This window comes from Protopterus annectens, chromosome 2.part0, assembly GCF_019279795.1.
Source record: "Protopterus annectens isolate FY-2018-M chromosome 2.part0, PAN1.0, whole genome shotgun sequence".
NCBI classification, from domain to species: Eukaryota; Metazoa; Chordata; order Ceratodontiformes; family Protopteridae; genus Protopterus; species Protopterus annectens.
In genome coordinates, this window is record NC_056728.1 from 112,375,520 (window position 1) to 112,391,459 (window position 15,940).

Genomic DNA, 15,940 nt, shown 5'->3' on the forward strand with positions numbered 1-15,940 from the left:
TCCACTGAAAATAGGGGTTTGACCTATTAGACCTACCTAGGTAAATGATCCAAATAAAGTAAAAAAACAAGATTAATACCTTGGTGTGAAATGATTCTGAGTCATAAACTACTCATTTAAATGTCGTTCAACTATGTTCTTTTAATTTTGCTCAGCTTTGACTTGTAACTTGAACAAAGGCTTCAATCCGCCTTCTACTTCTCTGTTTTCAGTGACTATGTTGTTTTAATACTGAGCTTTCTCTTGAAAGATGCATTTTGGCATAGCTTGCAAAAAACACAAACTGTGATTACCTGACATGAGCTGTTTTTTTTTTTTTTTTTGTTGTTGTACTAAGCACTGGTATGCAAAAGCCGGTGGTTGGCATACAACAATGGTATAATCAGAAAAGTCACTTTTTACTCCAAGATCTTGTGCTACTACATGCTTCTTCAAAATTCTCCATGATTACTTGTTTTAAGTAAACATGTATTAAAAAAAGGAGGTGGCACAGTAGTAAAGCAGTTACCATCGCTGCCTCACTGAGCATGCTTCTCCAGTTTAATTCTTGTCTGGGGTTACTTTGGTGGGAAGTTTCCATATCCTCCATGTGTCACTGAATGTTTTCAATGAGACCTGCAATTTCTTTCCATATCTCAAAAATGTGCCATAGATGAATTGATAAACCACAACATTGTCCATAGGTCTGCATGTCATGTACATGCATATGTGCGTGTGTGTGTTCATGCATTTTGCAGTGGACTGGCATCAAGGCTGGGTTGAATTGTTCTGCCTTGTGTGAAATGAGTGCCAAGAAGGACTCCAGCTCTTCTACAACCTTAAACTGGATTAAACAGGTATCAAAGAATGCCTGAAATAAAAGTTGTAGTGTATGTTCTAAAAATCTTACACTTGAAAAATATTTTTGTTGTCAATGATATAAAAAATATATCTTACTTTGAGCACAGTTACTTTTATTGCTATCATATCTGCAACTTTTTTATTTTACATATGTTTGCATGGTTGATAATTGCCATGTTTCATTTGGGCAAAATGTTTTCTGAAAAATTAAATTTCACTCTATAGCTTTCATGGTAAATGCTTGGCTATCCCCATGTTGTAACACACAATATGCTTTACATTCCTTAATTTACTACTGCTGGAGTTGTTAATTTACATTTTTGTAGATATTTTTTTCTTATAAGGTGAATGTGTTACCATTTTATTTCTGTTTTGAAGGAATGTATTATTCTGAAAATGATATATTTCTCCTCCATGGAGCACATACTCCTTGATTATACATCCTTCCTGCTATATTATTTTTGTTGTTGTTGTTATAGTGGATGAATTTAAGTTGCTAGATGAAATGTTATTTTCCTTCGGGTTTGATTTTATTCTGAACCATGTTTTTATTAAAGGAACACTTCTACAAACATCTGGAGCAACAGATTAGATCACTTCATCAGCATTTCTCTTGTAACAATTGCTTGAAGAACATTTACAAGTGAAATTTAGCCAAAGAAGGCTAATTTAGTACAGTAAAACTATCAAACCAGGTGTCTGGATTAACAGATTTGGTCTTTATTTCAGTACTGACATATTGAACAGCCACTTAATGAATAAACAATTTCTGTAATAGAGTATTGTCAAGCCTGCTCTATTAGATCTAAGACATTTTTCATACTGATATCTATTGCATAAGGCTTTCTGATTAACTCAGGAGTGCAACTTCATTCTTTATTAAGAACATAACATTGCTGTGTCAGGTTACTGGGGCTATTTTAATAAAAGGAGTGCTGATCTCAGCAGTTCTCTAGTGTAGAGTTACTGCTACTTTTTTTAAAACCTTGGAGCAGATTATCCTTCAGAATTAGTCAAATTATATAAATTGGTGACTGAGGAACAATCTTATAATACTTATGCATATAATAAAGTGCACTGAAATTCTGATTTTAATAGGACTAAAAATGTATGCAAGTGCATGATCAGAAATTAATTCTCAACACAAATTGTAGTGGCCTGAAAAATGGTTTCTGTGCCATGCAATGAACTTTATCTGCAAAATTATTTAATATTATGTTTGCTGAGTAAGTAGATTTATTTGTAATTCTGTGTCCAGATTTTTTTTTCCTTCAAGGAGTCTGTCAGAGCAGCATGAATGCATTCAGGTTTTGTCGCATTAATATTTTTACCAAATGTATATTGCCACATCTTTATATATGCATAGTTCAGACACCTGCAGTATTTCAAATGCTGGACTTAAATTTTGCAAAGCACTTATTAGCATTTGGTGCTATAAATATTTAATTTGTAAATTTAGGTGCAAATCTCTAAGTATTTCAACTGTTACTACATAGGTAAAATCCTGAGAATGTTTGAATGTGATGCAACCATGTACACCATATTTATTTTTAATTGGAAACTTGTGCATACATTCAGCAAAAAGAAATGCCTACCTTCCCTGAGTTGTTATGCTATGTTCATTTTCTACAAATAAGGTAAGGTAAAGTAACATGATTAATCTCACTTGCAGTCAGCAAAAATGCCTAGCAAGCAACATTTTCAAATGGCTAAGCTCTATGCTTATACTGCATAAAAAATAAAGATCCATTCAGTTATGATGAAGTATTCAGACCTGTCTCTGCACTGTAATGCCACTTGCAAGTTTAAGCTTTTATTTTACTGAATAACCTGAGAAAACAAAATGGTCTGGTAAGTTTTGCTCTGATTCACATTTGTGGAACCTAAGGAACAATGAGAAATACTTCCTAGAATTCACTTTTCATTCTATATAAGTGTTAAGTCACACCGCTACAGATATTGTCACTTGCTAGTTATTTTTCCTCTCATTGAGCTCTATTTGTGTATTTAAAAGGAGGATGAATGCATACTTTTCTAAACTTCTCCATTCTAAGAATTGAAAATATACATATGTGTGTTTTTTAACTGTCCTTTATTGTAGAGCCCAAAACCATAGATGCTGGCATTTCCATTCAGACAGAAGTAGCGTGTGCCCCCATTACAGGTATTTTACATGTGCGCGCTCTCTGTATTACTGTTTCAATGTGCACACTTTGTGAAAATCTGTGTACCTTATTTCTGTCTTTGTATCATGTGGTCCTGGCTTAGTAAATGCATGGGTCAAGGTTTGGCAGTATTTCTGGTTTGGTCAGCTTGCTCTGGTTTGGTTGTTTCAGTAGCACTGTCAGATTTTGTTTGGGTGAATGGGGTCAATGTTCGCTTTCAGATTTACAACATGTGTGATCTGTTTGATGAGCTCCTTTGGTCTACTGTTTAATCAGCATCTATTCTGTTCTAAAATTGAGCAAGGAATATTTTTTCTTATATAGCATTATGCTAATGATTGTAGATTGACCTGATACCAAGGGCCAAACATTCAATCCAATGACTTAAGTTTGACTAGTGACTTGGGTGCTAGAGGGCTTCATGGGATTGAGTAGAATGAAAAAACAGAGTCTGTCTCTCTGTCGGTCTTCTCTTTATGGAAAAGAAGGGCTTTTGGACTTCTTGTGAGCCCCTTGATGATATCCAAAGGTCTGCAGCCGGTAGACAACTCCTTGGATACCAAGGAATTCTCTATACATCATTCTCACATAGGTGACATTGCCTACTGCCTGGTGGAGCTGGTGAATGTCATAGGATTAAATTATTCATTTATTAATCTCTGATTGCCTGTTTAATAGTGCTTAAACTCATAGGGTAGCTGGGGCCTATCATTGCATTCTGTAAAGACAAATTAAAGAAACTTATCCAGCACTGGGCACAGGACTACTATGGGACACCTACATACATCCTTCATATACTTTGCACACTTATGGGAAATTTGGAAGATGGTGAGTTCACCTACAGCATGTTATTGGGATATGCAATTAAACATAATTTTGTTCCCATAGGAAGAATTACAGAACCCCAGAAACAAACCAATGTAGTAGAACCATAATATTAGTAAGCTTTATAAAACAAGAAAAAAATTTGGCCAAATATAAGAAGAGTAATTCCCATATTGTCATCTTCCTTGCCACTGAAATAAACAAACATCTCAGGAGCTTAATGAAATCCACCAAAGCCAAGTTTGAGGCTAAAATAGCTACTCAATCCAAAGATGATCACAAGGCATATTTTAGTTATTTTCGCAATCTCAAAAGCAAAACACAACAATGCACTGTGCTGAGAGTGAATAATGTTAACCTACACTGAAACTGAAGATATAGCTAACCTATTGGCCGATAAATTTAGCTCTAACATTACCCATCTCTCCACTCCATCTGTCCTTCAAGATAAACCTGAATTGGCTCACCTCCAGCTACCACACAATGCCAAGTCCTAAAAATGCTATCAAAAGCTAAAAATACTGCATTGATGGGGCCTGACAATATCCCTAGATGTAGTCTAAATAGCAGGATGTATGATTTAGCCACACCTCTGAGAACACTGTTCAGTTTCAGATTTCATACAGGTTTTGTGCCAAGCAAATGATGAATAGCTACAGTCATTCCCTTGGATAAGGGGAGGACCTTCCACAGACCCAGACAATTACAGACGCATAAGTTTGACCATATGCAAAGCCATGGAATGACTTGTCATGGAATTAATCAATCAGGACATAGGGAACCTCTAGACATTGAACCTGTCTCAGTTTGGATTCATCAAGGGGAGTTAATGCTTATTCAACATGGTGAATTTTTTTGAAAAAGGTCACCAAAGCAGTGGATGAAGGCAAAATGGTACAACACATACCTCAACCATGCGAAAGCCTTTGGCATAATTTCCCACTCAAACATAATAGAAAAGCTAAATAAAGTGGAAATAAACCCCTATGTCACCTGCTGGATTGCGAACTGGTTCACAGATAGGATGCAGATAATCAAAATAATGGAAGTTACCTCCACAAAGAGACCATCACCAGTGGAGTCCCACAGGGTTCTGTGCTGGGACCTCTCCTGTTTGTCATCTAATTTTTTGAACTAAAAGCCAATGCTAAAGGGATCTGGCTGACTAAGTTTGCAGATGACGGCAAGCTAGGAACAGTTATTGAATCCCCAAATGACTTAGCCATTCTTCAAGAAGGTCTGTGTCAAATAAATAACTGGTATCAAAATTATGGTTTGAAACTAAATGACAAAAATGCATTATTGTATCCTTTGGGAAGTCATTTACATGAGGGAAGTACTATATTGATAATACTCCTCTAAGAACTGACCCAGTTGTTTAGGATTTGGGAACTTATGTGGACAGTAACCTAACTTTTGACCAGCTTGTGTCTATAGTTATAAGAAAATCCTGTTATATTGCACAGCTTATAAACAAAGGGATTGTGTCCAGATCTATGGATGTCATTGTCCCTCTTTATTCAGCCCTTATTAGGCCAGTCATTGAATATAATGCCCCTTTTGCTATGCATCTGTCTAGATACAGGCAACAACCGAAATGACCACACAGATACCTTACTAAAAGCATAAAAGGCCCAGACAACATGTCCTACATGGACCAACTCAAAGCCCTGTCAGTATACTTTGTATCTTGACTGTTAAGAGGTGACCTGTGTCTGGCATATAAAGCATCCTCCATCCCATTAGTGATGGAGTTAATGCACATCAGCAAGTCAAATGGCATACAAATTACTTGGTCTAGGAATCTAAACCACATCTGTAACATAAAACCTGCAAAAAACAAACTTTTTTCCTAAATCCCTCTACCATAAAAAAAATAATAATCAAAATTTAAAATTCTGTCTCTTGATAATACAACCATTAAAGTCACTTCTCATAGCAAATTATTTGAGATGATAGTGGAGGATAATCTTAAATTCGAACTGCATATACAAAATTTTATAAGGTGATACTGTATGATAATTTTATATTCGACCTGCACATGCAAAATTTCATACAAGTATTTCTGATGTCCCTTAACTTGCTGATGTGCAGTAAGTCTATCAGGTCACCTCTTAACAGTTTATCAAAAACTAAGGATGCTTTATAGAGCCAAAAACTTTCTCACCGACCCAACTAAACCTACACTTGCCACTATTAATCTCTTCCCCACACTTCTTTATGGTGCTCCCATCTTTATTAACCTTCAGATATCATGAAAATCAAAACTTGAACAATGCTATAACATTGTTGCTAAATTTGCAGTAAATACCCCTTTCCAAACCCACCATTCTATAGCACTAAAAAGCCTACATTGGATAGAACTACCCCATCAACTAACAGATGATCATCTTCTTACCACCTAGAAAATTATCCAGCTTTTACCACACCTGTGAGCATGAGCTTATGGTAGTGACAGAAAATATGAGACAGGGATAAAACAGTGGAAGTAAGTGTCCTTCTTAGGGTTGTTAGGCTTACTCTTCATGATAGACTGAGTACCTTATCAATCTAGAAGGATGCTGGAGTAGAGCTAATGATGCTCTGCATAGAAAGGAGCCAGTTATGGTTTGGTAAACTGTTGAAAATAATCCCTAGTTTCCATGTGTGTGAGGTAGGCCAGGCACAACTCATGGAGGTAAACTGCCAGGGCAGGCCCAAGACATACAGGAGAGATTCTCGGCTGGCCTGGGAATACCACAAAGCATCTAAAACAGGCTATAGAGTTGTACTAGGAAAACAAAAGTTTGAACTGTCCTGCCTCGCTTGCTACTGCTATGATCTCAACAACACAGTCTGTTTGATAAATGGATAGATGCCTGGGTGGACTATTTATAATGCTTCAGTCTTTGTGCGATTCTTTTTAAATTCTTGATAATTCACATTTTATCATTCATATGTAAAACACAGTTCTGACAGTGCCACTTAATTCATCCTGTTGCTTTTTTTTGTCAATTTTAGTTTGTGTTTTATTACTGTTGGTGATGTCTGTAATTTGTTAAATACTGTTAACCCTTTGTTTGGTTGTGGATTAGTAGCTATACTTGTTTAAATCACATTAATATTGTTACTTTGATGTAAGAAATATAAGCTGTTTTTTACTATTATTCTGTTCCTTGGCCACCAGTATCTCTGAACTTTTCTAGCACTGAAGACTTTTTCACTTGTGTTTATTGCTTTGAACTAGTGTTTTAAGCTACATGCACAACCAATCAATTGTTAGTCTTACTAAACCTTTGCTTATAACAGGATGCCAATTTATTTTTCATTGCATAATCTAAGTAAAGGGATTCTGAGACTGAAGATGGATCTTAACAAGGCAATCATTCTGCTAATGTTTCCATTCTGTTTCCTTGCATCCAACACTAAGTACATTATGGTACTTTTATAATTATTTCCCAATCCTACATATTTTAAATAATACTAGTAGTGGATGTTTGTATAATGGCCTCCTGTCTAGCCGTACATCTCTCTATCTCTCTATCTATCTATCTATGTATCTATCTAACTGTATATTAACATGTTGTCTGGAAAAAGTATGTAATAAAGTGCTCTTATTGCTTCCTGGTCATTATATTTTAGGGGGTTAAGGAAAATAATACCTCAGTGGTCCAAAGATGTAGGATGTTTACACCATATGGCATTTGGTGTGTTATATGTTTATAAAATATAAAATATTTAAAAAGTATTCCAAATAAGTCAGGACAGGTTCAAAACAGGACCACTACAGTTTGCCCTACCTTCTCAGTCTACAATTTTAAAACACCATTCAAACAATTTTCTTACTTCAGAAACAAAAAGTACTAACTCAGAAAGGATTTTACAGTAGTAATTTCTTTATCCTCTACCACATACTGCGATATTACAGAGCAACTGCAGTTTAAAGGCAGCCCACAGCTATCACGATACAATCTTCATCTGCTAGCCTCTTACGTCACTCTTGTTTCCCCAGCCTGTCTTTGAAAAGAAGTACCTTTATCTCCTGTTTCTGTGGCATGGATAGTGGATCACCTACCCATACTGCAAACACACAGGTGAAGTTTCTTTCTCCAGCAGTTCCAACAGTTTCTACTGCTAAGCTGACAACAAAAGATCACACTTCTTTCCAAGGCTGACATACTGATAAGAGTGAAAGATTGAATGTAGATAAGAGCTTTCTCTTTTTTTTCAATAGCACATTTCCCATAGCCTCTGCTCAAAGAACAAAACTCAATCATGCATTGACAGCCCAACATCTCTGAACCCCAGGGCAACAGCCCTCCTTTTCATACATTAAAGTGTGTATTACCAGCACTGTTTAAAGGAACTTGCTGCCTATTTCACAGGCATACATGTGTTTTCTTGAAGAGCAACACACAACAGTATCTGTAACATTATTTTCAAAATATCATTTTTGAAACATCATATTACAACATGTTTAAAACATTTACACAACATCAATTTTGACCCATCCAAGGGCACATTTTATACATATATATATAAATAGATAGATGCACATATATATATATATATATATATATATATATATATATATATATATATATATATATATACATATACATATACATATACATACACACCCAGACACACACACGCATATATGTATATGAATAATTATATTTAATCATATATATATATATATATATATATATATATATATATATATATATATATATATATATATATGATTAAATATAATTATTCATATACATATATGCGTGTGTGTGTCTGGGTATGTATGTATATGTATATGTATATGTATATATATATATATATATATATATATATATATATATATATATATATATATATATATATATATATATATATATATATATAGATACAGATATTAAATATAGTATATATTCACACACAAATGTATATGTTATATTTAAGAAGTAAATTTCTTCTTAAATACATACATAGAGAATAATATAGGTATTAGTTTTTTATCAGTTTAAAAGCTGTATTCAGTACTATCTTTATGTAAGTGATAGTGCCACCAGTTGGCCTTCCTAATACATTCTAGCAACAACTTCTTAATTTTCAAATTCAGCTCCATCATCATCATCATCAGCAGCCCCCTTTTTCCCATTTTTCTACATGGGTTCAGGGTATCGTGTTGACTGTCGCCAACTCTCTCGATTCAGTGCCACACTCCTGCCTTCTTCAACACTCATGCCTGACTGACGCAGATCTTCTTTCACACAATCCCTCCACCTCCTTGCTGGATGTCCTTGCTTCTTCTTACCTTCTTCCTGTATGTCCCAAATCTTCCTCACCAGATTGTCTTCTGCTTTTCTACACATGTGCCCAAACCACCGTGATTTGTTCTTTTCTCTCTACTGGTTGCACCGCTGTCTTGTACACCTTACTTTTCAGCTTCTTTGGCATTCTTCTGTCATAGACTATTTCTGATACTCTATGCCAGTTGGCTGCAGCCCCTCTGATTCTAGCTTTGACTTCTTCATTCAGATTACCCTTCTCCTCAACTACTCCTCCCAGATACTTGAAGCTGTTTATCTGTTCCACTATCTTTGTTTCTATCTCTGTTCTCAGCTTCTTCTGATTTCCCCAATTTGCTGCCATTACTGCCATCTTATCTGTGCTTAGTTTCATCCCGAATGCCTTCAGATTTGCATTCCATTCTCCTGTCCATTGCTGATGTTCTAGCTCAGAGTCTGCCTGTACTGACACATTGTCTGCAAACAGCAGCTTTGTTGATCCGTCCCTTCCAGTCTGTTTGCTAATGTAGTCCATTACCATTATGAACAGCAGTGGCCTCAGAGCTGAACCCTAATGTACACCCACACCCACTGGGAACCTCTCTGTGAGGCCGAACACTGTTCGTACTTGAGTCCTTGGGTCCTTGTATATAGCCTGCACTAATTCTACCAATGTTTCTGGGACTTCAAACCACCGCAGTACTATCCAGATGAGCTTTCTTGGGACCTTGTCATATGCTTTCTCCAAGTCTAGGAATGCCCATTTGGACTCAATCCTCATATCTAGCTTCTTCTCAAGTATCTGTCTCAATGCAAACACCGGGTCAATTGTACCAAACGAAAACAGTCCTTGAACTAAATAAGGAATCAGATGGAATAACCAGAGAATACAAGAAAAGGAAAAATGATCTGGTTCCACACAGCAGTTAAAATTCATATGTCCTTTATGTCCTTTATTGTAGTAAGGTTACCTTACTACAATAAAGGACATACTGATTTTCACTGCTGTGTGGAACCAGATCATTTTTCTTTTTCTTGTATTGGGTCAGTTGTGCTGCATCCTGATCTGAATCCAAACTCCTCATCTCCCATCTTACATTCTACTACTCTGCGTATCCATTTATCAATCACCCTCTCCAGAACTTTTATGCAGTTTGATAGGAGTTTGATGCCTCTGTACTGCCCACATTTGTGAATGTCCCCTTTGTTCTTGTACACTGACATAAGTATGCTTATTCTCCAGTCGTCTGAGATATGTCTTTCTCTACACACTGCTATTAGTACCCTCAGGAGCCATTTCTCCCCTATCTCACCCAGCATCTTTATCATATTTGCTGTGATCTCATCTGAGCCTGCTGCTTTCCCTGACTTCATCTTTGTTAGTGCTGTTCTTACTTCTTCTAGATTGGGTGCCTTTTCTTCTCTCATTGTAGGGTGTTTTTGGGTCAGTACAGCTTCCTTGGGGTTTTCTTCATTCAGAAGCTGCTGGAAATTCTCCTTCCATCTGCCTTTGATGTCCTCTGGGCTGTTGAGTAGGTTGTTGCTGGCATCCCTTATGAAGGGTATCTGACTATCTTCTTTATCTTTCTGTCTTTGCCTTGCAACCTGATATAGTTTCTTTGTGCCCCTTACTGAGTCACTTTCCAGAAGTTGGTACAGTGCCTCTGATGCCCTATTCTTTGCTATTGCAACTTCTTTGTTAGCCAACCAGTAGTCTTTCCTAGCCTGGTCAGTCTTTTCTGTCTCCCACTTCTTCCTGCACTCCTTTTTTCTTTTGATGACTTCCTGGACTTCTGCATTCCACCACCAGCTTTCCTTATGTACCTTATTTCCATACCTGGACTTGGCCACATATCTTTTCTGTAGTCCTAACATATGCTGTTTTAGGTGCTACCATCCTTCTTCAACTCCACCTATTTCCTCCTCTTCTTGGGGTGCTAGAGTCCTGAGTAATTCCTTAAACTGTTGTACTTTTTCTCCAGTCAACTTCCAGGTCTTCAGCCTGGTCTCTATTGACATTAGAGCCTTCTCTGACCTCTGCTTGCAACTGATTTTGGCAACTAGTGGTTTATGCTGCGGGCCAACTGTTCACTGAGGATGACTTTGCAGTCATGGCTTCTGCCCCAGTGCCTTTTCCTTACTAGGAAGAAGTCTATCTGAGTTGCATGTTGACTACTCTTGTATGTGATATTGTGACTATCTCTCTTTCTGAACCATGTGTTGGCTACTATCAAGCGATTTGCCGGGGAGAAGTCTAGAAATGCTTCTCCTTCTTTATTCTGTTGCCCCACCAATGTGGACCCAGGCAGGCCTCATATCCTGTTATGTTATAGTCGATATGTGCATTCAAGTCACCCATTATGAACACCAATTTATGTTGCCCTGCTTTATCTTGTAGGTCCTGCAACTGCTGTCTGAATGCACTCTTTTCCTCACTATCACAACCCTGCTGTGGGGCATAGGCTGAGATTATGAATACTGCCCTATCATTACACTGGAGTCTGACTGCCATGAGTCTGTCATTAATTCTGATGATATCCCTTACTGCCTTCTGAAGCCTCTCTCTCACTGCAGTTCCTACACCATTTCTAGACTGCCCTCCACTTGAGTAGTAGCCTCTGGATCCAAAGCCAAGTGGCTTTGCTGAACTGCCCTTCCATCTCATCTCCTGGATATATAGGATGTCCATCCTTCTTCATATCACCATGTCATCTACTTCCAAGCTGCATCCTGTCAGTGAACCTGCAGTAAACTTAGCAATTCTCAGTTCATGTTTGGCAGGTTGGTTGATTTTATGTCCAGCTTTCACTCAACAGAGCTATACCAGGCAACCCAGGCTGGGCAACTAGACACCGGCCAGTCAATAGCTTAGGTTCAAAGGTTCATAGATTAGTACTAGTCTAACTGCCTTTGTGGGCCATTTTTTTAAGCCTAGCCAATTACCCCATGTGAGAATCAAACTCTGAACCTTGTGTTTGTAAGGCAAACCCCTTAACCATTATGCCAACCCCCCACCCTTATTATTGAGCAGGGCTGCTGGGCTTTATGGCGGGCACACACTGGCCAATAGGGGCACATATACCCCTCCCACCATTAGCACGGGTCCCTGGCATGGGTCAGAGTAGGCTGGGTTCTTAATCCACTTTTCACCGGTAACTAACCACACCCATTTTTGGCGACATTAGTCAACATGGCCAAAGCACCAGAGCCATATTTTCAAAATCATCTAGGGGGACAGAATCCTGTTCAACTATCCATGTAATGTATGTTCCTGTTATTATATAGGGAAAATGAACTGCAGACTGAAAGAGCGAATTCTAAAACATATGTCAGCTATAGGTCTTGCGGATGTACATAATGCATTATATCAGCATGTGAAGTGTTATCCAAATCATAACTTTTCATTCATGGTCATCCAGAAAGTCAAGATGGGTATCAGAGGAGGGGATTTTGTCAATTTAACTGAATTTAATAAGTTGAAATGGATAATAGAATTTGCTGCTGACCGAGCACCTGGTTCGAATGGTGTTATCCCTTTAAATTCAGCACTTAAAAAGTGGCGGGTTAAGTACCATTGATTGATTGGATATGAGTTTTAATAAATGTGTATAAAAAGCAATTTTTAAATAAGGTTTTTTGTCTGATGTAGGGCTAAGCCTGAAAGCGCTCATGTTTTTATTTGTGTCTGTGTTGGTTTGTGTTTTATTTAACTATTTACAACGGTATGGTGGTTGCAAGTGCTCTCTTTTGAATACTGCTGTTATGAATTATTTAAACTCATCTGCCTTCGCCAGCTCTACTCCCTTCATCCTCACATTCCTCTGTCCTCCTTCTCATTCACACACATATATTTTGTCTTAGGTAGGCTATCCTGCCCGGGGCATTTTACAAGCCTAGCTCATAGTTTTGGCTCTTTTTCACCCCTATTGAAGTGGGGAACTAGTACTCATTATTTTGCTGTGCCTCTTGCTCTACGAGCACACTGAGGTAATCCCTGGGGTATATCTGCGATCTCCCTGCGATCTCCCTGCTGACCTTCATTCCTCTCCTGTCTAGAGCATATATCCACCTCTCCAGGGTCTTCTTAACCTGTTCCCTACTCTCACTATAGATCACAATGTTATCTGCAAACATCATAGTCCACAGAGACTCCTGTCTGATTTTGTCTGTCAACCTGTCCTTCACCATTGCAAATAAGAAAGGGCTCTGAGCTGATCCTTGATGTAATCCCACCTCCACCTTGAATGCATCAATCACTACTACCACAGACCTCACCACTGTTACACTGCCTTGTACATATTCTGTACCACTCTTACATAGTTCTCTGCCATTCCTGACTTATTCATACAATACCATAACTCATCTCCAGGCACCCTGTCATATGCATTCTCTAAGTCCACAAAGACACAATGTAACTCCTTCTGACCATCTCTATACTTCTCCATCTACGCCCTCAGAGCAACTGTTGCATATGTATGGCTCTTTCCCTGCATGAAACCATTTTATCTGAAAGCGTTTATACAGAGTTTTTTTGTTTGTTTGTTTGTTTTGGATTTAAGTAGCTTTATCCTGTGATACTATTCTGTGATTGCTATTATGTATCAAATCCAAGATTACACATACTCGGAGAAGAGGGAGAAGGTGAAGAAGATGCATCACTCACTCCTTGCTCTTGTGTGATTTTAGCCACCATGTCTTAGTGCAGTTGATCTTTTAGGTTCGACAGTATGGGTTTTAATATCAGCCAGCTATCCAGCAACAAGCTGTAATGCTTCCTTTTCTGGCAAATAAGCTTCACTGTTATGGTTAATGTGAATGTGATGCTGCTGGACAGTAGCAAAAAAAAAAAATACCTTGCTTGATCCATGACTGCTAATACTTTTCCAGAACTAAATTACAGGTGGCTTCTATTATGACACACCACTGGACCAGTAATCAAGCAGCCTCAGTCCTCTCCACTGACAACAGTGAGGGACATACACTGGGAGGATGACAAGGTACATACATGGTATTACCAGATACAGTTCTCTGCATCAAGTGCAGTCTCTCCAAAGAGCACACAGAGACCACAGTCAATCCAGGGTTGGTTTCTTCCTCTTTCTGCAGAGCCCCAATAATCTGTTCAACCAGTGCTTTGTGTCTCTGCCCAAGTAGCTGATGCTGACACACACACATACACACACACTCACTCACCCGCACACACTCACACAAACACACACACACAAACACACACACACTCTTTCAGGTTTGATTTGTATACAGACACACACACACACACACACACACACACACACACACACACACACACACACACACACACACACACACACACACACACACACACACACACACACACACACACACACACTCTCTCACACACACACACACACACACACACACACACACACACACACACACACACACACACACACACACAGACCTGGGAAAGGCTGACACAGGTTTACTAGCTATGCCCCCTTTTGCCCAGACTATAAGGTAGTTATCACTGCCACCAGCCAACTTCTTATTGGCTACTTTAAAGCCCTTAACAAAGGGTGTCCAATCTTACTGCGTAATATTAATACAAATGGTAGTTTGACCAAGAGCAAGGCTATTAGGATTGGCCCATAGTGTCACCAAATAAATAAGCAAGTACACTCAAAACTTAAATATTGCTACACAAATCAGCCACAATGAAAGGTTTAAATACATTTTAATACATAATAAAAGAACACGACAATACTAAACATATATTCACAGTGACATCAGAATTCAAAACCACAGGAAATATTTAAAACAACATTGCAGGACAGTCTCAAGTAAATAAAGATAAATATCTAAACTAAGCTTCACTATATTCCTGACTGAATCTAAGAGAATTGCTATATCTTAATTAACTTACTTAAGAGGAAGGCAGACGTGTGATGAATGGTTCTTATTGTTGTTGTTGTCAGGTCCAAGACAGAATACAGAATTCTGTGTCTCTCTAAGAGACTGCTCATATTAATATCTCAAATATTACTGCTGGGTTAGCTTCCAGAATGACATCATTTCTTATCATCTGACTCTATCCCAGATGAAACCACCACTGCTGGAAACTGGCAGTAGTTAGCATCTACCTGTGAAAATACACAGACCTCCGATCTTTTGGCAGATGCTGGAAGTCATAAAACAATTGCACTCCTTCACATTTCAAAATTAGTAATTATTTCACACCAAAAACAACACAGAAAACTTCCCAACACAGACATTGTGTCTCCTTGCTGCATTGGAACTGTAAGATTCTGTCCCTTATGGCACAGCCATAAAGTAATTCAATTTCAGTTATTTTTCTGAAGTAACCTTCTGTATTCCAGTTTCCACTGTTAAAACACATACATTTAATCAGTTACAATGGTGCATGTACACTTCTGTTCTGTTTCCAGCAGGGCACGCAGTGGTCACATCTCAAGCACAAGCACCGTAGAAAATGCCCTTTCAACACGTCTGTACAAACCAGTTTGGTATACACATGACATACAGTTCTAATACATTTTTAACACAAGCATCTTACACAAATCATTTTGATATTCACCAATGACATATAATTATTTACAAGATTCCAGCTAGCTGGGCTGTCAGTATTTCATTTGTAGAAACAACAAATGGTGTTACTGCTATAATTCAACTAAACCACGATACCACACCAAGAACTTTATTAGATAAAGCTTTCGGGTCTACACCCTTCATCAGTATGAATCATTACAATAAATCAACATTTAAATAGGAGAATATAAAATCACATGCTTCAGCCCATCCCACATCCTAATTAACAATCAAGCCTAAAAGTAATATATAGCTCATAGA

At 37.9% G+C, this 15,940-nt stretch overlaps 1 protein-coding gene across 3 annotated transcripts in view; it reads left to right on the top strand.

Annotated features, from left to right (window-relative positions):
* LOC122792986 (diacylglycerol kinase beta-like) overlaps window positions 1–15,940 on the top strand; it is a 4,078,579-nt gene that overhangs the window by 1,542,016 nt on the left and 2,520,623 nt on the right. For 2 of the 3 annotated variants that reach the window (XM_044060599.1, XM_044060601.1), the window contains one exon: window positions 2,942–3,004. The exons of the other annotated variant lie outside the window; for it this stretch is intronic. In XM_044060599.1, coding sequence (XP_043916534.1) covers window positions 2,942–3,004 — 63 coding nt within the window. The remainder of the gene's footprint in view (window positions 1–2,941; window positions 3,005–15,940) is intronic. 3 annotated transcript variants of the gene reach the window in all.